General features: G+C 33.2%; 1 protein-coding gene across 1 annotated transcript in view; it reads left to right on the forward strand.

The window, feature by feature from the left end:
* The window catches only part of LOC145693642 (MFS-type transporter SLC18B1-like), a 263,501-nt gene that overhangs the window by 177,222 nt on the left and 58,360 nt on the right, over positions 1–27,919 (forward strand). Inside the window, exon 4 of the mRNA XM_081769831.1 lies at positions 24,487–24,634. Coding sequence (XP_081625957.1) covers positions 24,487–24,634 — 148 coding nt within the window. The remainder of the gene's footprint in view (positions 1–24,486; positions 24,635–27,919) is intronic.

Below are 27,919 nucleotides of genomic sequence, written 5' to 3' on the forward strand. Positions count from 1 at the left end.
GTGGAAGTAGAGGGCCAGAAGTTGATAGATATTCAGGATCTTCCTTCAAATGATTTATTTTTCATAGATGTTCAGAGGACTAAGGAGATAAAAACTCTGAAGAAGGAACTGAAGAGGAAGCGAAACGATGAAATTCCTCTGAGTGGTAGGTCGTGCTACATTACAGACAGGGAGAAGTTACAGTTCATGTCTGAGTTACCTTTTAATGTTTTGGCTATAAGTAAGGTCGAACAAGTTGAGGAATTTCCAAATTCTTATGATTTACAAGATTTCGAAAAATGGCGAAAACTACAAAGGGCTGACACGCTTCTTGGTAAATTGATTGATTATAAATGCGGAGAGAAAAGAAATTTTTCCAGGCGACTTAAACAGACTTTGAGACAGCTCGATAGAGTTACCTTCTTTAATGAAGAAAATATTTTGATGAGGACTGTCAAAATTAAGGGGGAAGAAAAGGATGTAATATGGGTACCAGATAAACTGCGGGCCACAGTTTGTAAAGCAGCCCGTATTGAGAAGGAGTCAGGGCATCCATCCTTCATAGAGACCTTAGATAGAATCAGAAATCGTTTTTTCTGGAAAGAAATGAAGAAGAATGTTAAAGATTTCACGAAGGCTTGCGTCCCGTGTAGCATTTTTAAAGAAAATATAAATACGAAGTTCGGATATATGGAGAGTTCCTTAGTAAAAGCACCCGGAGAAGTCCTGTATGCGGACAATCTAGGTCCTATCACAAAAACTAAAGTAGGAGGGTATCGATATTGTTTAGTATTGGTAGATGCTTTCACATGGTTAGTGAAACTTTTCCCTCTTCGAAGGCTTACAGCAAAGATTATGGTTGAATGTATTCTGACTTTTTTCTCAGAATTTGGAACATACAAAAGATTAGTGACGGATAATCACAGTATTTTCAATAGTGAAATTTGGAAAAGGGCCATGGAGAGCTTAGGGTCCAGATACAGTTTTATCAGTTCTTATAGGGCGCGTGCTAACAAGGCTGAAAAGGCAATAAAGGACGTTAAATGTCTTTTAGGCATATATAATGCAAAGCACGAGAACTGGAATCAGGATTTGAAATTAATTGAATTCACTCTGAATTCAAAGAAATGTTCGAGCACTGGGTACTCTGCATTTTATTTACATTTTGGCAGGGAGCTTCGACATCCTTGGTTAGATTTAGAAACCAAGAAAGAGAAGGAAACAAATTTGAATGTCGATCACCCGAAATATGTGGCCGAGTTGAAGAACAGGTTGGAGAAAGCTTACCAACGGGCAAACAAAATTCAGGAAGAGAAGCATAGAGCATATGGGAAGATTTATAATAAGGGAAGACGACCAAGTCCTTTTAAAGTAGGACAAGATATATGGCTGAGAGTCATTAGGATTTCCTCGCCTACTCAGAATATTAGCGCATCGTTGGCGAATCGATATTCTGGTCCATGGTGTATACAGAGTCAGGTAGCCGCCAACACATTTTTGGTAAGGAACAAGTGGTCCGGGAGGACAGTTAAAACCAATGCAGATATGATGAAACCTGTTTTAAAAGCTCCCGACTTTGCTAAACACGTCGTCGAATTACAAGCTGAGTACGCGAAGGAAATCAGTCCGAACGAAATAAAGAAGAAAGATGGGGGGAGAGTAAAACTACCCACCGACCCTGTAGTTTGATTTTTTTTCTTTTTTTTCTTTTTTCTCTTGAAGTTGGATTTTGTAAACAACAACCTTCCTTAGAGATGTTTTTATTTTAGCTAGTTCAAGCTGAGTTCGCTTCGAGAGCAGTTCACGTCACGAGACGAGACCGTAAAGTTCAGAGCCTTAGTTTCTCTAAAGTACATTCAGACAGCATGTCTCGCCAGACTAGGTCAGTATACGTAGGTGCTAGACCTAACCCTGAAGACCCGTTAAAGCTTCAGTTATTATGTCACGTTGATGCACCGAAAAACAATAAAAGAAGAGCAAGGTTTGCTCAAGATGAAACTTCAAGTTCAAAAAGAAGCCGAGTGGAAGTGGCCGAAATGACACTGAATAATATTCGTAACATGCAGTGCGAGCGGAAAAAAGAGGAGGGGCACCATTCTTTTGAGCATCTTCCGGGTCCCTCAAGAACGCAACACGAGGACGAGGATTTCATAGACCTTTTTACGGATGGAGAAGGACTGGGAATTCCAAGGACTCCAGGGAAAAACATCAGGTTTCCGGAAAGAAAAGAAGCATCCCAAATCAGGAGCAAGCTGGATCTTTAAGGATTGATTGTAAGTCAATAATTCTCTTTTTTTTTCAGGAAAGTGTTATTTGGTTCAAATTGATTCGTGAACTGTACGAGACTTTAGACTTTCGAGGCAGCCATAAGTCCTCGAGACAAATTATCAATTCTGATTTTTTTTGTGTGAGTGTGTTGTAAATAATTGTGCTGATTGTGTGTTTTTGAAGTGAATTTTCCCTCAATGTGAACGGGGAAAAAAACTGTTCCGGACTTCAGACTTTTGGGCACTCATAAGTCCCAAATTCAGTATTTTATCAAAGTTTAAGTGAGTGTATGTGAAATTTGTTTGTGTTTCGAAAGTGATTTTTTCCCTTAATGTATTCGGGGGAAAAAGACTGGAAGAGACTATGAACTGAGAAAGTTAAGTGGAAAACACAGTTTTTCTTTTTTTTTCTTTTTTTTTAAAGGTCGCGGTATATGCAATGAGCACTTTCAGGCCCATTGCTAGTTTGTACATATATGCATATATTTAAAGGAAATCTAATATTCATATTTCTTGTTATTAATACATGTATAATTAGGTTAAAAAAAACCAGCGCTTGTAAAATTATTATAGTTTGGTATTTTGTCTATTAATCTTTATATAAATTTATATATTCACGTGTGCATTTATGTATTGTTTAATGTATGTATATATATGTATATGTTAATCTTTAAAAGTTATTCTTTTCAGTTTAAAAAAAATAATTCCAAGTAAGGCAAAAGTTCAGTAGCTAGCTAGCTCATTTGGAAACACTGTTAAGCTCAGTGACAGTTTCTTCTCGTCGTAGCGGAGAGGGGGAAAGCTGTTAAATCGTATATAAGTAAGAAGGGAATGGCAGCAGGGAGGCAGATTTTGGATTCTTTTGATAGAATCGAGACGGAATTTTTAGCGGGAGGAGCTTCCGTGCTCCTTGGGTCTCTTTTTGCTTCGCGACTTTTCTTTTTAAGTCAGAGCAGGGGTACAGCCGAGAGAGATGGCTGTGTATAGGGTCAACCTTTAGACTTGTTAAGCGGAATACAATTCAGAATATTTGAGTTCTGGTTGTACGTCCAAGGGTAAGGTCTAGGGATAGGTTCGATTCCCGGTTAGGAATATTTTAAGAAATGAATTGTAGTAGGGATTTTTAGATCTATTGTGACAACGTTCCTTCCGAACGCTGTATGTTTTCAGAAATTTTCTTTATTTTGATTTTAGGGAAGGCTGTTGCTATGGCAACCGAGCCGGATGAGTAATATATACTTTTTTTTTCTCGGTTAGTTGTTTTTGATTAACCGATTAGAATTTTCACAGCTGATTCCTCACATAAGGGGATGGTAGGCTGTTGTTTGTTTTGATTTGTATTCCTACTACCGAGCCTGAGAGAAAATGCTTTATTCCTAAATGAAGGAATTTTCCAATTCCCTTTACCTTTTAAAGTCTGTTAGCTAGCTGATTTCCTTAAGGGTTGTCCAATAAAGGGCGATTCCTGAATTAGGGATTTAGGCCAGACTGTACTCAGAATGTTGGGTCTGTCTTTAGCGTATGTGAGGTTCATGATGGCTTGTACGAGGACGCATGTTCAGAACCTCTCTTAAGGAGTTTTAGACAAATTTTAAAGGAAGCTTCATTTTTGGAGCGAACTGTTATTTAAGGTTTTAAATAGGTGGGGACCTCTGGGTCTAGAGGTGTACCTGAACGAATTTTTTTTTTTGATTAGAGAAATCATTTACATTAAGGAATATTAATCTCAGAGAACATTATCTTTTGTGTTTTTTTTTTAATTTTGAATAAACTAGTCTACTTGGAAAAGTCTGATTGATATAAAATTCCCTGAACCTTGGGTATTGATATTAAGTTTATTGTTTACTAGTTACCTAGACGATTAGTAAGCAAATTTATTTATATTATGTGTGTCCCAGGAATTAATTTTCAGGTTTTGAAGCGTAGTATAAGATAGTAAAGGGAACATACTATATGATATACGTGTTATATAGGGCAAATCACAGACCAAAATATCATCTTAATAAAATACACGAGCTGTGGAGTAATGCATTACCCTATAAGAATTTAGACTACTATTTCAGTTTTAAGAACCATCATATCTTTATCAATCATATTAATAATAACAAGTGGATTGATTATATGAATGCATTTTTGAAATGGAGGGTAAGGATGATGCCTTATTCAAATTGGGAGTAAAGATAAATAAACTACTGTATTTATGACATTTAAAATCATAAAAACTTACATCTAAAAACTTACAATGGAATCCTACACAAAATATATTTATTGCATCTTAATCTCCAGTTTATAAGCTTGCATTTGACACTTGAATCATGAAAATCCGTTAATAATTAGCTTTAAAAACTCAATGCGAAGGAATACATACAGCTCCGGAACAGATGATCTGTCACTGATTCATTTGAACGATTCCAGTACCAGCACAGGACCATCCAATCCGATTCTCTTTCCTTCTCCTCATTCCAACATACATATATACATACACATAGAGTCTTATAGCAGCTGCAACATGTTTTCTTTCTTTTTATAAGCAACTCCGCCAGCATTAACTCAGATGAAACCTTTGGCGGAGTGTGTCTTCGATTTCTTGATTCACAATCGTCGCTCATGAAAATTTTTGATCGGACAACTTCAACTATGCAAATTAAAAAACTTTCCGTGTTACTTAGCTAGCATGAACGAGAAACTGTTTAAATAAACCCGCCAACGAAACTAATGTTTTACCATGCAGTGTCTCCAACTCCATATATTTTTTCGGAACGTTTCAGGATTTTAATTTTTCAAGATATCGCTTTAAAACATATAGGGATGAATTCACCCCACTACTAATAAATATGATAATTGTTAAAAGTGAGTTGGCAACACTTGCAGTCCCACCCCCAAATAAAGTTATTATTTAATTCCTCGGTCCCTAATTAACCGATTTCAAAAATTCAAACGGCAAATGAATACTAATAACATAGCCAATTTTCTAAAATGCATAAATGGTTGCATAACCCACAGGATACTTTTCCCTTTTTCAATATCTCCACAAAATTTCAACAAATCGAAAAAATAAAAATACTGGAATAAGTCAAACAAAATTTTAAGACTTTTTTAAAGAATAACATTTTCCCGAAAACTCAAAAATAAACCCGTAAAAAATTCCCGAAATTTTGAACTTGCTATAAAATCGTTAAATATTAACAGATTTTCAAAATTCAAACGACAATCAATAGACAAATAAATTTCCTATCTATTGAGTGTCTTATAAATTGATTAACTCTAAGGATATAATTACAAAAAAACTCAAATCCCTTATTTATACATGTATCTTTAAAATTCAAATGACATTATGTTCTGTATATCCAAAGGTCTTAGTTTTTTATAGTCTGATACTATAAAAACACTTATACACATAAAATTACAAGTTCAGATATTGATAATGAAATCATAAAAACACTTAAAACATACTTAAAATTACAAGTTTTATTTTTTGGATTCATTTCTAAAGTAAAACTGATGTATTTTATAACCATTATCTAAATCTTTCAAACCTTCATACTTAACAAACAGCTTATACTTTTTCAAATCTTTCAATACTTGCTCAGTTTCATCATTATATCTTTGTGGTAATAACGTCTTATATTTCTCATCTAAATGTACTAAAACTCTTTGACCATAACGCTGTGTTTGAATCAATTTCCATAATGTTATCTCGTACGCTTTACCTTTTTCTAACTCATCTATGCGAAGGAATCTCAATGCTTTAACATCATTTTTTTATTCAAATAATTAGCCATAGTTTATTTATTATAAGGAAAATGCTGGTTTTATGAGAAATTCATAAAACCAATCCTCATTTACATATAGAAAATTTACATAAAATTTGTCATACAGAACTCAACAGTTGGATAATTATCTTTTAAACCAGTGTATTTGATTTTTATTCCATCTTTAACGATCTCATCAATCATTTTATCTGTTAAGTGTTTTGTAAATCTAGGTGGAAGAAAGACCTTAAACTCCTCACACTCAGCTAAAATGCTCTTCCCAAACTTAGTTTTAATCTTTTCCATTTTCACAATCTTATATTCTGTATTTAATTCTAATTCTCTTAATCCAATAACTTGTTTTTGTTCAAGACTTCCAAGTTTATTTAAAAGCTCAATATGACTTGACATCGTATTTATTATATAGAAAATCAATGAACACTTCAATTTTTATCTTCACCAAAAAATATTTAATCATTTTTTATCAATTTTGTTTATGGAAAAACTTTAATACAAACATACATTTAACTATCTAAAACTCTTCTACTACTTTCTCATTCTTAGGGTCATATGTAAAGTTCTTTTGTCCAATTAAAATCGCATAACATATAGTATTAGCAGCCACAGCTTCTGCAAAGTCTACTACAATCTTTGTTTGTTCTCTCATTTACCGATACATTCTTCCTCTTACTACAATTAATCACATACATTGGTCTGTTATCTATAAACTCTTTAGGATCATAGTACATTTCGATATTGCCACATGTTATTCTCTTAAATGCAGTATAATCTTCATACATCTTAAAATAATCCTTGTTGGTAATATCTAAGTTTCTTGATTCTTTTGGAAATACCTCATTCCTCCCATTCTTAAGATAGATATTCTTTACCTTACAATGATCAAACTTACTTGCATCTGCTGTTTGTTTGCCACTTCTATCAGTTTGGAACATTACAACTACGAAATCAGGCATATCAAATTGTCTAGAATTGAATTCAGTAGTAACATCAAACTCCAAGAAAGAACCTACAACAGTCTTCTGAACACACTGATAAGTATGGAATGAAAACATAATTTTAGGTTCTTTAAGAATATTCAACTTTAACTTGTTTTCATAATTAGATTCATATTCAACAATAGGCATTCTTATCTCCATACTTTTTATTGTTATTTTTCCATCATGAGGAGCTGCTGCACCTGCTCCTGATCCAGTCCATTTATACAAGACATCATTATTGTTATTAGCTTTTGTAAATGTTATTCTCAATCCACCTTTCCACATAACCTCTTTATAATCACTTAAGAAGCCTGGAATTAATCTTAATGGGTACAAAACGCTAAAGTCCTTTCTTAGACCAAGTTTATCATCCGTTTCAAATCCTGCTTGTTTTAGATATTCAACTTCTGGTTTGGAAATCTTTAATGTTCCAATAGCTGTAGATGTTATTCCTGGTAGTTCAATCTTATCTATAACAACACCATGCTTTCTAACCTCAATTTGAGAAAAGAAGAATGGTAAGAAGTTATCTACAAGTTTTATAGTATCATTTGCACCAAATGTTCCTCCGACTGATGCACCAACAATTTCAAAAGTCATATGACAATCTGCTTTGTGTGGATGTATAAAGCCATCACCCACATCGAAATCAAACTCAATATCTTTGTTAGCTTCATTCAAATTATTAAATGTTCTTGTGTTAGCTTTAAAGCTCTGTAACTCGTAACTCTCAACACTATCCATTTATTATAAAGAAAATGTTGAAACAACGCTTTTATGGGATATACCTATAAAAGGATCATACATAATAACAATTAAAAACTTATAATCCCCATCCTAACTTAACCTTAGCATTCATAGCAGTACCAACCTCAAAAGCAGCTAATCGTTCACCAATTGACGCATCACTACTAAATGCTCTTTTCCATGCTTTAGTTTCTAGTTCCTTATCTGCAATATGTCTTGACTCTGTATCTTTATTATCTCTGTAGTATATATCGTGTTCTTTACAAGCCTCATCTAATGGGTTAATACCTTCATCACCTCTTTCTAATCTTTCTTGTAGCTTAGTCCCAGGCCCGCAAAATTCGTATCCTGGAATATGTAATTCAAATGGGAGTTTATTAATCAAATCATTTACTAATCCTTTTCCAAGCTTCTCATCATTCCAGAATCGTGGTGGTAATGTATTTAATATCTTAATCAAATAACCTATACCTTTTGGATCATTAGGAATAAATTGTGAAAGCTTATTATTAATCATACTCACTATACCTACTTTCTCATTATAAAAGTTATTATTACCAGCCTTTTCTTCTCCATCTATAACTATTAGCCGATCAATTAACTTTCTCACATCATCCATCCATATATATTCTTTAGGTATCTCTGTATATTGTTTAATTCCTTCACCAGTTCTTTTAGGAGTTGGAGGTAAAGATGGTTTAATATAATTATCCCAAATAGGCTTGATAATATTAATGTACTTAGAACCTCTACTAGATGCTACTTTTTTATCTCGACTATATTTTTGGAAGGCAGCATCTGATTCTATTATTATTTCCTTGTACTGTTCAAAATCATCATCATCATAATCTTCAATGGTTTTATTAGTATTCATCGTTAACAATTCCCATAGACCTTCTGTTCCTTTATAAGTTTTACCATTAATTATCAAATCATCACCATTCACTTTAACTTCAGAGTTTCCTATTTTATTTATTATTTTTCCATCTTCTTCTACAGTTCTTATTCCAAACACACTATCATTTCTTTTACTATAATATTTCGTTGCAATCTTACCAAATGATTGTGCTGTTGTTAAAGGCTCTACTCCTTCAACTTTGTCTTCAATTTGTTTTCTCATTTGTTTTACTTCTCCCGTTATAGGCGTATCACTACTACTTGGAGAACTATCATAAGTTATCTTTTTAGGTGTTTCTAGTAGACTAGGATCTATTCAAGCCGTCTTATGTACAACTGGAACAAGTTCAGTTATTAGATTTTTATTTTGTTCTGCTGCTTCTTTGATCTCACTTCCCAAGTTTTGAATAGCATCAATTACAGGTTGTTCTTGTGTTTTAAATTTATCATATATACCTGCTCTTTCTTTCTTCCAAGATTTGAAGCCCTTTATCAAGAACTCCTTTACCTTGATATTCTTATTAATATCTTTCTCATCCATTTATTATATAGAAAAGGAACAAACGTCAATAAACGTCAGAGAACATAAATAAACGTCAATAAACATCAAACGTTTAAGAAGTGTTTTATCTTGTTCCTATACTTACCATTGTTTACCTTCCTTGTCATATCAATTACTATAAAACCATAATCTTCTTGCCAACATTTTGAACATATCTCTTTAAATTTATCATAAGACATATCTCCTCCAACAAACTCATTATACACATGTTTAAGATTAGTATCATCTTGTCTGAATATGCATATATTTTAAGTATTTAAGTATAGGACTAGTTGGGTTTTACAGTACATATCTAACCCCAAACATAACAACAGAAAAAAACAGTTTCTCATATGGTGATAGACAAGTTTTTATACCAGAAGGGCAATACAGCTTAAACAGTCTTAATGAATATTTAAAATCTCAATCCATCAACATAACATTATCAGAAGATCATTTAAGAAATAGAGTTAAAATTGAAACTGATAGTAATGATGTTACAATTGGGAGTATAAGTACTGTACTCGGGTTTAATGTTTTTGAAGTTTTAGAAAAGAATAAAACACATATTGGAAGTAAGTTGCCGAAGTTTCATCCGTTTGATACTATAAATGTTCACTGTAATATAGCAGATGGCATGTTTGTTAAAGATACAGAATATACACATAGGGAAACAGGAATTTTAGCGTCATTCAAAACAGATGCTGAGTTCAAACATAGTATTATTTACGAGCCTACTTATCCATTATTTTTCCCTATATCCAAAGACAAGGTTGATAATTTTGAGATAAGGATAACAGATGAGAATGATTCCTTAATTGATTTTGGTGGAGCAACAACAACTGTATTTTTACAAACTAAGATTTTCTCTTAAATAAATAGGAAGATGTGTTCTATTAAAGGTTGTATGTTTAGTGTTCCTTATAACGAACTAAAGGATCTAAATATTGATCATGTATTAACAAAGAAACAACTTAGTGATAAATCTAAGAAAATTAAAGAAGGTAAAGGAATGAATTTAACTTTAACTACTGCACAAATGAAAAAGATTAAGAAAGAGCATATGGGTGGTTTTATCTTTACAATTCCAGCCATTCTAGCAGCTTTAGGAGCAGTTGGCTCATTAGCAGGTGGTGCAGCAGCGATTACTAAAACTGTACTGGATGCTAAGAAGAATAAACAAGAACTTGAAGAACAAAAAAGACACAATATGGCTATGGAAGAAAAGCAGGGGGCAGGTAAACCAAAGAAGTCAAAAAACTAAAACCATTGACCAACTTCGATATAGAGAGGTTGGTTAAAGAATTAAAGATAAAACGATTTAGAGTTGTATTTATGAGTGATGAACTTCCACAAAAACCCCATGTACATGAGTGTGGTGTAGTTCGATAAATCAGAAAACATTGGTACTCATTGGATATGCTATTGGAAAGATAACAACATAAAGTACGTGTTCGATTCTTATGGTGGTGTTCCTCCTAAACAACTGGCACAATATCTTGATACTGAAAACTTATTTTACAATGACGAACGAATACAAGACTTTAATTCAGTTATATGTGGTCATCTTTGTGTTAAGGTTTTAAAACTTCTAAATCAAGGGTATTCTTTTAGTGATGTTATGTATATGATTAAAAATGATTAAATATTATTAAGTTTAAGTACTTTTATGGTTTATATCCATAAAAGTTTTGTTTTAAGATAAATATGGAAGCTATACGCAATAGATTTTTAGATTATTTTGAGAAGCATGAGGATGAACTAGATGCACTAGATAGATATAATTTTTATCAGTATTTTCAACATGTTAGTGAGATAGACTTAAAAGATAAAAACAATGTATATACAGTTATTGATTTTTGGAGAATGTTAATACCTAAGTTTTTGTACACGGAAGAAGAGTTGGTAAAGTTACGTCCAATAATTACCTTAAAGGAGTTGTTGTCAAATTATAGCTCTAGACCATTAAAATGCAGTAATTGTGGTTGTAAGTCATTAACAAAAGGTAGGAGTACATACATTTGTGATTATTGTTTTGTAGCGAATGGTTTTGTTTACAGTACTTGTGAAGGAATGAGAGCTGCTTGCGTAAGAAAACCATGGTATGATACTATAAAAAGATTTAAGTTGCAGTTATCTCGTTTGCAAGCTTTACAGGATAGAATTATTCCTGAGGATGTGTTCAAGGTGTTAAATGATGAATTTAGGGATATATCAAAACATTTAATATCAACAAAAGATGTTCTAGAAGTACTAAAGAAAAACAAATACACAAAATATTATGATGATGTTTATTTAATACACTATCACCTTACCGATCAAAAACCATTAAACTTACGACATATGGAAGAAACACTTATAGACGACTTTGAAAACTTATACAAAACCTTTAAAGAACTGTATCCAAAAAGAGTATTGTTTATTAACTTAAAATGTGTTTTGTACTATTTGTTAAAAAAGCACGATGTTCATGTTGATACTGATTTTAAACACTCATCTAAACAAATAGAGATGTTAAAGAAATGTTTTGAAAAATTAGGATGGACATTTTCTGTATAATAAATGAGTATGGATATATTTGGTAATGTTAAAGATAGAAAAGATAATGTTGATATTAGTGAAGAAAAATTAAAATTGTTGGAGAATTTAAATGATGTTGTTAGCGTAAGTCAACTTAGGTCAATAGAAGCTCAATTAGAGAACGATAGAAAACGATTTGAAGATGCATTAGAAACGTTACAAGACACATACGTCAAGAAAGAAGATTTTCAAAAGGTTAGGATGGATACTACTAAATTGATTATGCAGAAAGAAACTGTACCTCTACTATATCGATTAAGAGCTAAAAACGTTAAGGAGCCAATCTTTAGAATATTTAATCTCTCTAATGGTTACAAATTTCTCTATAATGGGAAAATAATGCACATGGAATTAAGTTTGGATAAATACTTTCTAGAGATATATTTGGATGATACTTTGATTGAAACTTTACCTTTTAACTTTAACAAGAACGATATAATTACAATTAAACCAAATAAAAATTCAGCTATGGAAGAAGGGCAATTATTGTTTGTTGTAATGTACATAGAAAGAGAACTTTCCTAAAGACGTATAATTTTTAGGTAATGATAGATTTTATTTTTTTTCGTTGATTTTCTATGGTGTATTGTGTTAAGTGTAAGAAATTGACAGATACGGAGAAAGATACCATTAGAATAGAACAAACAAAGAATGGAAGATATCTAAAGAAAGGTATTTGTTCTGTATGTGGTGTTACTAAAACTCAATTCGTTAAAAAGCCTGATTGACTAGAAGAAGGTAAAGGTGTTAGAGAAGACATTATAGAAGAAATTCACAAACCATCTAGAAAAAACTTTGACAGATTAAGCGTAGTTATAAAAGGTATCGATGATCTTTGGCAGGCTGATCTTGTTGAAATGGATAGTGGAGTATTAAAAGGTGTTTCAAAATTAAATAAAGGCTATAAGTATTTGCTAACGATTATAGATGTGTTTTCGAAATATGCGTTTGCTGTTCCTGTTAAAGATAAGAGTGGTAAGAATGTTACAGAAGCATTTGAATCCATATTAAGAATGAGAAAACCTAATAACTTACAAACAGATCAAGGTAAAGAGTTTTATAATAAAGAATTTAAGAAGTTAATGGAGGAAAATAAGATTAATCATTACTCAACCTATAGTGGTAAGAAAGCTTCTGTTGTTGAGAGATTTTTAATCGAACACTTAAACAGAACATGTGGAAAAGGTTCACAACACAAGGGTATTATAAATGGATAGAGATATTACCAACATTGGTTAGTGAGTATAATAATAGAGTACATAGAACAATTGGTTTAAAACCTATAGAAGTTAGTAAGAAGAATGAGCGAACAATATTGGAAAAAGTGTATAAAAAAGAATATAGGCGTGTTAAACCTAAATACAAATTAGGTGATCATGTTCGTATAAGTAAATCGAAAGGGTTATTTGAGAAAGGATATACACCTAATTGGTCAACAGAAGTATTTGTTATTAGCGAAGTTATTCCATCTAATCCGCCTACCTATAGAATTAAAGATTTAGAAGAAGAGAATGTGCAAGGTAGATTTTACGAACCAGAACTATTAAAGACGAAACATAAAGATGAATACTTGGTAGAAAAGGTGTTGAGAAAGAAAGGTGACAAAGTATATGTTAAATGGCTAGGTTTTGATGATTCACATAATAGTTGGATAGATAAAAGTAATGTTGTAGTGTGAATATAAATGTTTGTCTTTTATGGTTATTATTCCATAAAAGATAATTAAGTTAAAACTTTATCGATAGCTAAAATCATGGTGATAAGAATCTATTTGTATGGGTAAAAACTCTGAAAATGATTAAATTAACATTTTCTATATAATAAATATAAGTACTATGGATAGCTCGCATAATTTAAATGATATTTGCTATGAACAGATTAAAGATGATTACTGGTACGGTCTGTTTGGTGATTTTAAGTTGATTATAGATAAGAGTACGGGATATTTTAATGCTACTAAACTGTGTCAAGATGGTGGAAAAGAATTTAAACATTGGTTAGAAAATAAAGAATCGAAAGAACTCATAACACATTTCCAGGGTCGATATACCGGCTGTGGAAATTATTAAAAAAGTAGCAGGTGGTAAAGGAAAAATATGGAATAAATTAAGAGGAACATATGTTTGTAAAGAATTGATTCTAGATATATCACGATGGTTATCTCCAGAATTTTATCTTAAATGTAATCAAATCATTATCAATTACTTCGTTAAAGAATTTCAACAGCTATACCTTACTAACAACGATCAACTTCAAACAAGACTACAAGAAATAGAACAACAAATGAATGAATTACGTATAAACAATGAGAAACAAGAAAAGGAAATAAATCATCTTAAAACAATCGCAGCACCATATACTGATGATGTTTCAAAAGATAATTGTCTAATCATATACAAGAAGAACAAACCTAGTGATTCTTTCCCTTATTATGCTATTAGATGTCAAAAGAGAAGTCTATATAAGCCTCTTAATGAAGCAGAAGAAAAATATCCGAATCATGTAATAATATACGAAAAGTTTAGAGATCCTAACAGTATTAAGCTATTCAATCTAATGCAGCAAGAACTAGATATTCGTAAAGGTAACTGTAATGAGTTTTGGACGCCACTATCAGAAGAAGAATTGATTAAAGAAATTGATTGTTTATATGATAGGTTATTATCTGATAATTAAGGTTAATATTAAATAATTAAAGTTACAACTTTTATGATATAATGATCATAAAAGATAATTAAGGCTACGACTTTTGATATAATAGTCATAAAAGGTGATTAGTTAAACATTAAACAAACCATCTGCTGTAACATCGAATGCTAAATTCAATATACCACCTAAATCAGGATTATTACGGTATTTTCTTATTATAACTCTCCAATCTACATAATGTCTAAATAAATATATAAACTCTACAGAGAGGTGTTGATAAATTGAAATGTTATGCCAATGAACTTTGTCTTTGAACTCTGCAATAAATCCTTCTGTTAAATTTTGAAATATTGAAATTATTTCCCAATCTACTTTGTCAGCGTAATCTCTTATAAGGTTTTCTGATAATTGTTGAGTTCCAGATAAGCGCCCCCCAAGAAACTTTATCTGCATGTTCTCGTATAAAGGCTTCAGAGAGTTTGCTTCCATAAGATATAGCACCAAAATCAACTTTATCTATAAACTCATTAATAAATTCTTCAGATAAGTTTTGATTATACGATACTTCCTTCCAATCAACTCTATCTGCAAATTCTCTTATAAAGTCTTCTGATAAATCTTGGCTTCCTCAAATAATCTCCCAATCAACTTTATCTGCAAATTCTCTTATAAACTCTTCTGATAACTTTTTCCATAAACATATTTCGCTCAAATTAACTTTCTCCTGATATTTGCGTATAAAATCTTCTGTAATGTGATCATAGATATATTCCTCCTCATAATCATCATAACCTATAGATAACCATTGTTCATTAGTCAGTGAATCTAATATCTCATCAGACAAATTCATAACATTTGCATAGAGAATGTTTTGTATAAGAAATGAGTTGTTTTCTTTAGTGGCTTTCTTGAACAAATGATCTAACATACCTATGGACACGCTAAAATTTGTCTTCATCATTATAACCACCAATATCTAAATATTTACATACACAATCAAATACAGGTTTGTAAGATAATATCTCCTTAGCACTAGTCATGTTTGTTTTTATTCTTAGATTTTAAATTTATTTCATTTTTTTGTTGGTTTTCTATATAACAAATATGGAAGCACATTTTGATTTATTACATGATAGACTTAAACTAATTCATCATGATCTTAAACTCTTAGCAGCACTACTAGAGAAGCAAATACTGTTAAAGGAAAAAGAATTAATAATAATGCAACAAAAAACATCTGATTTGAGTAGTGGTGATGAATATAAATATGGTAGTGATGATTATGATGATGATGATGAGTAAGTTTACAAAAATGATTTAATTTTAATGTGTGTGTATGTGACTTTGATGGGTTATTCCCATGAAAGTTTTAGACTAACACGCAGTTTAAACATATGTAGGCACATGCAGATGTTTGAACGATGTGTTAAAAAAATGAAGTAAAAAATTTTGGTGTAGGTAAAAATTGAAGAGTATAAAGATTTTCTATATATTAAATAAGATGAGTAATTATAATAGATTTACTGTAGTAGAGTTAAGGCGACAATGTAAAGAAAAGGGAATCAAAAGCTATTCCCGATTAAGAAAAGCAGAACTGATAGACCTTCTTAAACAACATGACGATGAACAAAGCAGAAAACAGATTATAGATATATTCCCCTTTAAACAAGAAGTAATTGAAGAACCGAAGCCAGCACGTATACCCATCAAAGTTGAATTAGAAGAAACAGCACTCAAGAAGCGTTTACAAACCATTAAAGTCGAAAACATAGGAGGATATAAAGACCCAATAAATTTTTTAGATACAAGTGGAAGAGTTGCTATTAACAAAATCAAAGAGGAATTAAAATTTCACCCTGTTAAAGTTAACCTTGTTTTCATTTGTGACTATATTAAAGATAAAGAAATACAAGAGTGCAATTTCAAAACATCAAACGAGAGAATATTAGAATCAACTGACTTAAGTGAATATATACATCATGCAAAACAAAAACTTCGTAGAGAAATGGAAGAATTTCAAGGCCGAGGATCAGGATGGACATTACATCAAATTAAACACCTAGAAATCAGATTAAATAAGTATGTACTATTAAGAGCTTCTTCCTATATTGAACTTCCAAAGCAGATTAAAGATAAGAAAGCGGTAATGAATATTCAAAATAAAGATAATAAATGTTTCTTATATTCTATTGCAAGTTATTTAAAACCTATTGATAGAACCGTTTCAAAAATCCTCAAAGACCCTCTCATTATAAACAACTTGTTAATGAATTACAAAAGAAATATTGTGATGGTATTGAGTTTCCTGTACAGTTAAAAGGTATTCCAAAATTTGAAAGAAGTAATATCTCCATCAATGTTTACGGCTATGACAAGAACTATAATGTATATCCACTTCAAATCACAAAAAATAAGCAGGAAACTCATATCAATTTATTATATGTAAAAGATGAAAAAAACAGCCATTTTTGTTGGATAAAAGACTTATCACGATTAATAAGAAGTCAAGTGACAAAACATACTGAAAAGTTATACTTTTGTGATAGATGTTTAACAAGACACTTTCGAAATGAGAAGCAGTTGCAAAACCATGAATTAGATTGTAAAGAGCATGAGGCTGTTAGAATAGAACTTCCAAAATCATACGACAATCAAATAAAGTTTCTAAACTATAATCGATCATTAAGAGTTCCATTTACGAAAATTGCTGACTTTGAATGTATCTTATGTAAGTTAAAAATAGAGTATAATTGTAGTAAAACAGTAAAATATCAAAAGCATAAACCAATGAGTTTTTGTTACTATGTCAAATATTCAAATGGAGACTACAAAGCCCCTGTTAGTTATATAGATCCAGATGCTGCGAAAGTATTTATTGAAATGTTACAAAAAGAAGCAATAGAAATTATGAAAATATATAACAGGGTAGTTAATATGATTCCGCTTAGTGAGGAGGAAATAGAAGCTTATAACAGTTCGGATACTTGTCATATATGTGAGAAAAACTTGAATGACTTACCACCAGCTGTTGAGAATAAAATAAATATACTGAAGAAGAAAATACAGTTCTACAAGGATAAAGATGATATGAGTGAAAAAATAGAAGAATGGAAGCATGACTTAAAAAAGTGTTTGTATAAGATAAATAAAAATAAAGCAAAAGTAAGAGATCATGATCATTTAACTGGAAAGTTTAGAGGTGCAGCTCACAGTTATTGCATTTTAAACTATAAAAATCCTAACTTTGTTCCTGTATTTCTTCACAACTTAACTGGCTATGATACGCATTTGTTTATTAAGGAGTTAGCTTATGATACACAGAAAATTAAACTGATTGCAAACAATGAAGAAAGGTACATAACATATGAAAAATATGTAAAAGCAGAATCAGAAAAAGATGGAATAAATTTAAGATTTGTTAATTCATTTAGATTTATGCCAAAGAGTTTAGCAGAGTTAACAAAGAATTTAAAGCCAGAACAATTTCGAGAAACATTAAAGTTTTTTCCGATTGATAAACTTGACCTGGTTAATACTAAAGGTGATTATCCATTTGATTATGTTGATTCATTTGAAACATTGAAAGAACCTGTTCCATTATCTCCAGACAAATTTACAAACAGATTAACAGGAGAAAAAATGAGTCCTGAACGTCATAAGCTTCATGTACGAGTTTGTAAAGAATTCAATCTAGAGTTATTGGAGGACTTAACTGAACATTATAACAAAACAGATGTCCTTCAATTAACAGATATATTTGAAAACTTTAGTGATGTGTGTTTAAAGGCATATGGATTAGATCCTGCTTGGTATTATACAGCACCAGGTCTATCGTGGGATGCAATGTTAAAGATGACTAAAATTAACTTAGAAATGTTGACTGATTATGATAAAATACTAATGTTAGAAAAGGGTATACGAGGGGGAATCTCACAATGCAGTAAAAAATATGTAAAAGCTAACAACAAATATATGCAAGATTATAATAAAGATGAGTGTTCAACATACCTAGCATATCTAGACGCAAACAACTTATATGGATGGGCTATGAGTCAATACATGCCTTATAAAGATTTTAAGTGGGTTAAACCTTACATAGATATAATGAACATTCCGGATGACTCAGAAACTGGTTACATATTAGAAGTAGATTTAGAATATCCAAAGCATTTACATAACAAGCATTCTGATTTACCATTAGCTCCAGAGAACATGTGTCCACCCGGCTCAAAACAATCGAAATTATTAACAACGCTTTACAATAAGGAAAGATATGTAATTCACTATAGAAACTTAAAACTTTATATGTCACTTGGAATGAGATTGAAGAAAGTGCATAGGGTATTAGAGTTTAAACAATCAAACTGGCTAAAGAAATACATTGATTTAAATACAGAGATGAGGACGCAAGCTAAAAACAAATTTGAAGAAGATTTTTATAAGCTCATGAATAACTCTGTATTTGGAAAGACTATGGAAAATATTCGAAAAAGACAGCCCATACAATTAGAATGTGATCCTAAGAGGGTAGAAGCATTAATTGCTAAACCTAACTTTGATTACAGAACAATATTTAGTGAGAACTTGTGTGCTATACATATGAAAAAAGAGCGATTAACATTTAATAAGCCAATATATGTTGGTATGAGTGTGTTAGAACTATCGAAGCTATTAATGTATGATTTTCACTATAACACGATGAAGCCGAAATATGGAAACAATATAGATTTATGTTATATGGATACTGATAGCTTTATATATGAGATTGAGACTGAAGACTTTTACAAAGATATAGCAGAAATAGTTGACCAGTTTGACACGAGTGAATACAAGGAAAATAACATATATGGACTACCACTAATAAACAAAAAGTAATAGGTAAGATGAAAGATGAAAATAAAAGTAAGATAATGACAGAGTTTATTGGATTGAGATCAAAGATGTATGCTTATAGAGTAGAAAATAAAGAAGAGAAAAAAGCTAAAGGAGTAACTAAATGTGTAGTTGCCAAGGAGTTGCAGTTTGATGATTATAAAGAAAGCTTATTTAAAAATGTTAAAACGTATAAAGACATAAACCTCATTAGAAGTTATAAGCACGATATATATAGCATAACCGCTCATAAGCTAGCATTAGATTCCTCAGACGATAAAAGATATATACTACGAGATGGTGTAAATACGCTAGCTTGGGGACATTATAAAATAGAAGAGGAGTAGATGTAATTATATGTAGTGTAGTTTTAGTTATAAGTTTTAGATATAAGTTTTTATGATTTTAAATGTCATAAAAGCATATTCAATCTCACTTTGGGGTATCCTTCTGTGTTAAAGTACAATAGTCAGGGGTGGCTTCATAATTTTTTTGGGGTAGTTAGGGGGTGGAGGGGGAAAGTGGGGCAAAACATACATATGTCCCCTACTAATGGACCACGTAAAATTGCCTAAAATAGATTTTTGGTTGGATGCAGTTCAACGTCCCACACTTATGACTGCTACGCTAAAGGAGACGTGGACATACTGATTATGGTGTAATCCGAACAATTTTGGTCGTTCAACTAATATGCACCTGTTTATATAATTTTTCTAATATATAACCAAACAATCCCATTGGTATTCTCTGCTCATCAGTACTATTAGGCATGTGTTTCATTGGCCAGCAGTCTATTCCATCGCACTTTGAAATAGGTATAACTTATAGCATGCTGGTATTCCATTTTTCACTGCAGGCATTTCAATTTAATTAACGATTTCTCTTACTAGTCTCAAGATCTCATTGGTATAGTGTCTATTGTAGATCAAGTGACTGCTACTGTATTACTTAAAATCCTGCAAGTGCTCACACGACCGTGTTTCATAACACAAGTATAACTCGCACAGTTTTTATATGTATTTGTGAGTAAGAGAGCTCTTAACTCTGAAGTGAAAACACATACGTAAACTTTGGTTACGGAAATGGATTCAGGAGAAACTTCCAGTGCTATTTGATACCCCACATGTTTCCCTTCCCATTTATCATATTTGACGGCGATTCAATATGGCGCCTTTCAAGGTGGCGATCATGCACTGGAAGTACTCCCACATATAGATGCTCTAACTTGGTTTACAATACTGAAGTCAGATATATCAAAAGCTTTTTGACTTTTGTGCCAAAAGGGTATTCTTGGACATTGCCTACTGGATTTCAAGATGGCGTCGGTGTAGCAGCTCAAAGAAGCATTTGCGCAGCGAGTTACTATTACTACGTTATTTACCATCTCGAACTGAATCTTGTCACTAATTTTCATCAAAATTCAACTCTCACGGTTTATGGACCTTCCTCGTGAGTGGAAATAATGTGCATATGCTTCTACTACTTCATTGGCAGGTTGGATATCATGACCATTGTATGTAAGAGAGTTTGATGACAGATAATGCTGTGTTTTTAATGTGTTTAATATAAAGCTCCAGATCTGACTTGAGTCTTTTTCGATAGAGCATTCAGAGTTTAAAATAAAAGTTCTCTTACGCTAATTTTGTCAGATTTTACCTCTTTAGTCAGTCTTTTTCAAATTGAGTGCAATGATGAAGTAAATTTGTTGATCCTTTTTTTTTTTTTTTTTAACTTGTTGTTGTGGCATGTCTTTGATTTCATTTTCCGCTGGTACGTCTTTTGAGTGGAACACATACAGAAAATATGTTGTTAATCACTTGATAGACGTTTGTTAATGTAATATTTACATCAACCGATTGCGAAAGGCAATCCCAGCTTACTTTAGTGTGTTCTATGTACATCTTTTAGATATTATAGGCGTAGTAAATTACGCATTCTTCTTTCAGCATCGCTTTATAGCAGAACCTTAACGAAAATTTTCTGATACTATTTTGTTTTAATGATTTTTCTTATATAAAATATAAATTAATATATTTTTCATTCATTGCAGGTGTGACTAAGGATAAGTAATCAGGTCTATTAGATCATCTATGTTCAAGATGTAAGCTAAAAAAAATGTTTTACCTGTGAGAATATTCTCGGTGATGGTGTTACATGTATAGTAAAAGAACATTAGTAGACTGCAGTATTAAAGTGTAAGATGGAAACGACTGTCAACTTAAGGGACTGAGAAGTGTTACACTTCATGAAAAGAGTAGAAAAGTTTACACAAAAACAAGAAGTAGCAAACCGTTGCTATTACAACGTACTTCATCACCTACGCCGATAAACATTAAGTCAGAAGTACTAAGATTTAATTTTCAAGAAGCCTATCTGTTTTGTAGGCAATGTTAATCAGATGAATTTTTAAAGGGACAGGATAAAAAAATTGTGAGTGAGCATGAGAGTGTACATCGTGTCAAAACCATTCATGTTAAAGGTTCTATTATGGAAGCAGCCGGCAGAAGAAATGACGACTGGGGCAAAGAAGTTAGTATTAGGATTGTCAATGTTCATAATTTAGTTGCTGCTGAAGCCAGATATCATTCTTCATATATGAAAAATTTCTAAAAGATTTTTTTCTAGAATGAAACGTGGTCGTCCGAAAGATAATGTTGTTTCAGATGTCATGGTTTATGCTTTCAACTACCTTGAAGCTCACAAAGAAGAGTGCCAATTTTCATTCAGTGAAAATTTTTCAAGATTATAATAATACACTGCCAACTGAAAAAGCAATAAGAACTAAAGTGAAAGAAAATTACTCAGAAGATATTTTCACATTAACAAACAAAAAATGCAGAAGAGCCGAAACTTTAAAAAAGAGCTTCCTCAGAATATGGTGCACACAGTCCTAACGAAGAGAGGACATTAAGAAAATGCTTACTACCATACTTTTGATTAAGATGCACCGCAAGTCCTACTTGCGATGAGGCTGAAAGATATTTTGGTGTAGCTGCTGCAATTATAACATGAGAAATTGTTATACTTTTTTTCCCTCCATTTTGTGCTATTTCCTGTCTTGTTTTTCAAGATGGTAGTATCGAGAAGGCATTTTAAGGTTCCAGGAATGAATGAATCAACGTCATTCAAAGATTATCTGCTGATAGCTATTCATCAGTTTCATAAACCTGGGTTCTGGTATCTTCAGCAATTATTTGCCCGGCTGTCATTATGATTCTCAACTTTTTTTCGCTCATATACTTATGCTTTTGACGATCATACCATGCATCCATGAGAATTTTATGCCCTGTATCGCGGAAGAAAACTATGGACTTCATGTTTTTGTTTGTTGGTATAACAATATCTTCTGAGTAATTTTCTTTCAATTTAGTTCTTATTGTTTTTTCAGTTGGTAATGCATCATTATAATGTTGAAAAATTTAGTGAGAGAAAATTGGCACTCTTCCTTGTTAGCTTCCATAATAAAATCTTCAACTTGAAAGGTTTCGACGCGATGTACACTCTCACGCTCACTCACAATTTTTTTTATCCTGTCCCTTTAAAAATTCATCTGATTAACATTGTCCACAAAACAGAGATAGGCTTCTTGAAAATTAAATCTTACTAGTTAGTACTTCTGACCTAAGGGTTATCGGCGTAGGTGATGAAGTACGTTGTAATAGCAACGGTTTGCTACTTCTTGTTTTTGTGTAAACTTTTCTACTCTTTTCATGACGTGTAACACTTCTCAGTCACTTAAGTTGACAGTCGTTTCCATTTTTCACTTTAATACTGCAGTCTACTAATGTTCTTTTACTGTACATGTAACACCATCACCGAGAATTTTCTCACAGATAAAACATTTTTAGCTGACATCTTGAACATAGATGATCTAATAAACCTGATTACTTATCCTTAGTCACACCTGCAATGAATGAAAAATATATTAATTTATATTTTATATAAGAAAAATCATTAAAACAAAATAGTATCAGAAAATTTTCCTTAAGGTTCTGCTATAAAGCGATGCTGAAAGAAAAATGCGTAATTTGCCACGCCTATAACATCTTAACGGTGCATCCTAGAGAAAAAAATTAAGGGAACATTTCTTGTAGAGAATTTAATGTAGATTATTTTTGTAATAACATGTTTTGCTCCAAAATGCTTTCCATGCGAGATATTTACAAAAAACTAATTTTTGGCGCCATTTTTCAAAGATGGCGGCCAAATCCAGGGTGGTAGTGGTGCAAAATTAGTATGTTGTTACGGACACTTATATAAAGAAAGTAAAATGTATTCCAGCTTTCCACCATTTTTTTCCTTATTCAACCCTAAATCATCCTTGACTGACTGGCCTAGATACCTTAATTTATGTTTCTGCAGGTGTTTATGTGGAAAAAAGATCAGTAAAGCTGGGTGATGCCTGTCTTCATTAGTAACAAGAGAACACTCTTTTATTACAGAAACGTCATTAAGATTTGAAAATCGACCATTACAATTTTGGTCATTAAGATTCGACCATTACAATTGTGAATGTCATTATTGGGCATTAAGTCATACAGGGACATGAAGTTATTTAAGTGCTTCCATTTATTTATTGAAAGTAGGTCAAAATTAGAACATGTTATTTGATTTACAAGTTCCGTATGCCAGGAATGGTGCTTCCTATTAGAACATTACCCTCAATAAATTCAAAAACAATTCATATGTCGTTACAGTTGAATTCATATGTCGTTACAATTTCACATTCAAAATTTATATCACAAGAGTTTATACGAGACGACATGATTTTGATGTACTGTTATTACACCCCTCCGTTACAATTATTTGATTACTTTCAACAAATAAATGTAAAGACTTAAATAACTTCATGTCCCTGTATGACTTAATGTTCAATAATGGCATTCAAAATTGTAATGGTCGAACCTTAGACTTAGGTACTCTCAAATCTTAATGACGTTTCTGTAATAAGAGTGTTCTTTTGTTACTAATGAAGACAGGCGTCACTCAGCTTTATTATCTCTTTCCCATTTAAACACCTTCAGAAACATAAGGAACATAAGGTATCTGGTTTTAATTTGAGAAAAGCAGATTTTTCAAAAGATGTACATAGAACTCTGTATGGATTTTTTTGTTCTTCTTGTTTTCGAATGGATTTAGTTCCAGAATATTAGATTTCATATTATTTGAACTCTTCACATAATATGCATTCAAATATCTTACAGATTGCTGGATCAAGTACAAGAACATGATGCCTTCATCGGGTTGTCTTTCGCCGTCCGAACTGTGGAGGCGCTGGGAGCATCGGCTTCACTAACAGCTTCATTTGCTATCATAGCAGCTGAATTCCCCGAGTCTGTGGCAACCACTTTTGTAAGTATGTCATTTTTTATTGCTTGTTTAGCGGTCCTTAGTAAGGTCCGAGGTCAGGGAAGTCGGTGGTTATGATAGTCAAGGAAACTGGAGAAGCCTGAGAAAACCCACAAACATACATTTGTTAACCATAAAGTCCATTTGGCGCAATTTGGATTCAAATCAGAGACCTCACGTACCAAACGTAACCACTCTACCACTGTGTCACTACTGTCCGAAGTATCTTACACATAGCGTCTGCTAAATCATAAACAGATACCAGGTAAAACTGATAAATTCTTAGCATCGGAACCAGTGTTTCTTTCAGAAACAATGTTCCGGGAGGGGCACACTCAGTATTCGAGGGGGGAACTGTTGATACTATTCTATTTATTATATTATATATTATTTTTGTCTGTTCCCGGGAGCACTCTCGAAGCTCCGGGGGCAGTGCCCCGCCAAAAACAAGTTTGGAAGAAACACTGATCGGAACAGTCCCTTTTTATCTATCTCAAGAGTTTCACCTTAGATTAAGGAACTATCAGATAATACCTACGTTATTACATAAAATTCTTCCCAGTTTTAGCCATGTCTACAAATAGTTCACCTGCTGGCCTTAAGATGGTGGCATGGTGCGAATATTTAAATAGTAGACATCGGCACTATCTTTAGCTCAGCAAAGTATTCAAAGACACGTGTAAAACCTCGGTTGTTTATATTTCTATCTATCTATCTAATCTATAGATAGATATATTTAGGGGAGGTTATATTTGATAATCCCTTAATCTGAAGTTTTACTTAGCCATTGGGGGAAGGAACGGTGGCTCAGTAGTAGACCGCTTACTTCTGGTGCGTGGGGTCCGTGATTTGATTCTCGGTCAAGTGACCTTATGGTGGACAACATCTTGTCCCTGGGGTTTTTCTCAGTCTCGTTTTCTCTCCCATTCTCATTCCACCAATTCCTCCTTCATTTACTTACCTTAATCATTGGTCTCCCTTAATCATACATAAGTATGATTAATAAATATGAAATCTCAATGGTTAATAAATAGGTAGTGAATAAGTGTGAAAGCGTTTATTTCAAATAAAAATAACGTGTGTGCATAATACATTCATTTAAAGATAGATGGATAGGATGTAATAGGAAGCATACATTCTTACATCATGATTTATTAATCTATGGCAACCAGAAATTCAAGGTTGATGATTTTTCTGCAGTTGTAATACGTGAACTACTTTGATCCTAAATTTTCTAATAATCGGGTGGATTGTAGTAAACAATATGAATGATTTCCTCACATTTTAACATTTAGGTTTCGAAATTTCTTCTTCTGTTCTAATTATAGAAAATTTTGCATTAAATTCTAGAGTAGTGTTGTCGAAGGCTCGAGCGGTTCGGCTCACTGCTGTCACCACCGAGCCGAACCGAGAAGTGAGCCGAGCCCTCGGCTCAGTTGGTCCGATCCGTGGCTAAGCGGTTAGCATACGCGCCTTTGGCGCGGGAGACCCGGGTTCGATTCCCGGCGGGACCTCATGTGGTTCGGATTCCACGTTAATCAGTAGGTCCACGTCTCATATAGCCTCGCTGCTGAACGGGACGTAAAACTCAAAATCAATCAATCAGTTGGTCCGAACCGAACCGAGTCGAGCCGATGGCTCACCCCAACCGAGCCGCCTCGAGCCGATTGCTCACCTAAGCTGAGCCGAACCTAGCCGATGGCTCATTCCAATCGAGCTGCTCGAGCTCTTGGTTCAGTTGAACTGAACCGAGCCGGACCGGTTGACATCACTATTCTACAGTATTGTTAAACGTTTAACGGAAAAATATTTGTTCAAAGATGGTACACATACCAACCGGTAGATTTTATTAAACTTCACCACTTACGAATGACTATAAACTCATACGTAATTTTCGAGTAAATTGAAGAAAAGAATCCACGAAGTAGTACCAAAATTTCGAAAACTAGTTCTGTAATACGCCAACTGATGGCACTGTAAGGCTGCACGCCCACGCACAGGCACCACCGTCTTTCATAAGCCAGTGTACCAAGAGACATCGTACTGGAGCTGTGCAGCTGTGCAGCTGGTTCTATTTTGATCACTTGCGTTACTACTATGCGATTTCGTCATTGAGAGCAAGTTAGAACAAAGACCGAACGTGAAATTCTATAAGAAAATGGGCGAATCCGCTACAGAGGCGCTTGATATGATTCGGCAAGTGCTCGAATATGCTATAATGAGCAGTTCGAGCTGTTTCGAGTAGCAAACGCGTCTAAAGAGCAGAACAGCATTGGAATACTAAGAGATATCAGGACGACCTTCAACGAGCACGACACCTGAAAATGTCGAAACCATGTCAGCAACCATGCAGCAACTCCGAAAACAATCCATAACATCGCTGCCATTGTCCGTGCAAGCAATCCTTACGTGTGATTTGAACATGGGTCGTGTTGCTGCCAAATTCGTCCCCAGGTTGCTGACCCATAAGCAGAAGGAACACTGCTTTGGAAGTCTGTCAAGAATTCCGTAAACGCGTCGTGAACTGCCCGTGCATATCGAGGATCATTACCATTGGCTGTACGGATAAAACCCTGAAACAAAGCAAGTCTTCATTGCGGGAGAGTCTATAATCTCTACGACCGAACAAGGCGACGCAGGTCCGCAGCTCGACCAAGTGCATGCCCATAGTATTTTACCACATACACAGTGTTGTGCATCACTAATTCCTCCCCAAAGGCCAGGCAAGTTCTAGTGCCAGGTTTAAAGCACCTGAAGGAGGACATTTGGCGAACGACTCTTGCAGCATCACTATATACTTGACAAACCATATGAAGAGCTCTGTGGTGGATTTGTCCAGTTTCACACAGAATGTCACGTTGGCTCATTGTTCTAACTTGCTGCCAATAATGAAATCGCAGACGTGGGAAGCACGTGGTCAAAATAGCATCAGATGCACGGTTCCCGATGTACAGATGACACTGTTTCTTGGCAACTGACTTATGAAGATCGGTGCTGTCTGTGCGTTCAGCCTTGCGGTACCATCTGTTGACATGTTACAGAAATAGTCTCGAAACTTTTGGTACTATCTCGTATATTTGGATACATAAGATTTGATGCCAAAACAGAGCATTGCCTCTTATTAACGTGAAACTGATGCTGAAAGATACACGCATTGTGTCCTTTCTTCTGATACTAGCAAGACAACGGTACATTTTAAGATTAATAAAATGAACACGGTGGTTCATTTAAAACTTGCCATCCTCTGTGTCTCGTAATAGAAGGGTTTGTTTGAAAAATGCCGAAAGA

The sequence above is a fragment of the Thermobia domestica genome, chromosome 8, assembly GCF_964235325.1.
Source record: "Thermobia domestica chromosome 8, izTheDome1.hap1.1, whole genome shotgun sequence".
Classification (NCBI taxonomy): domain Eukaryota; kingdom Metazoa; phylum Arthropoda; class Insecta; order Zygentoma; family Lepismatidae; genus Thermobia; species Thermobia domestica.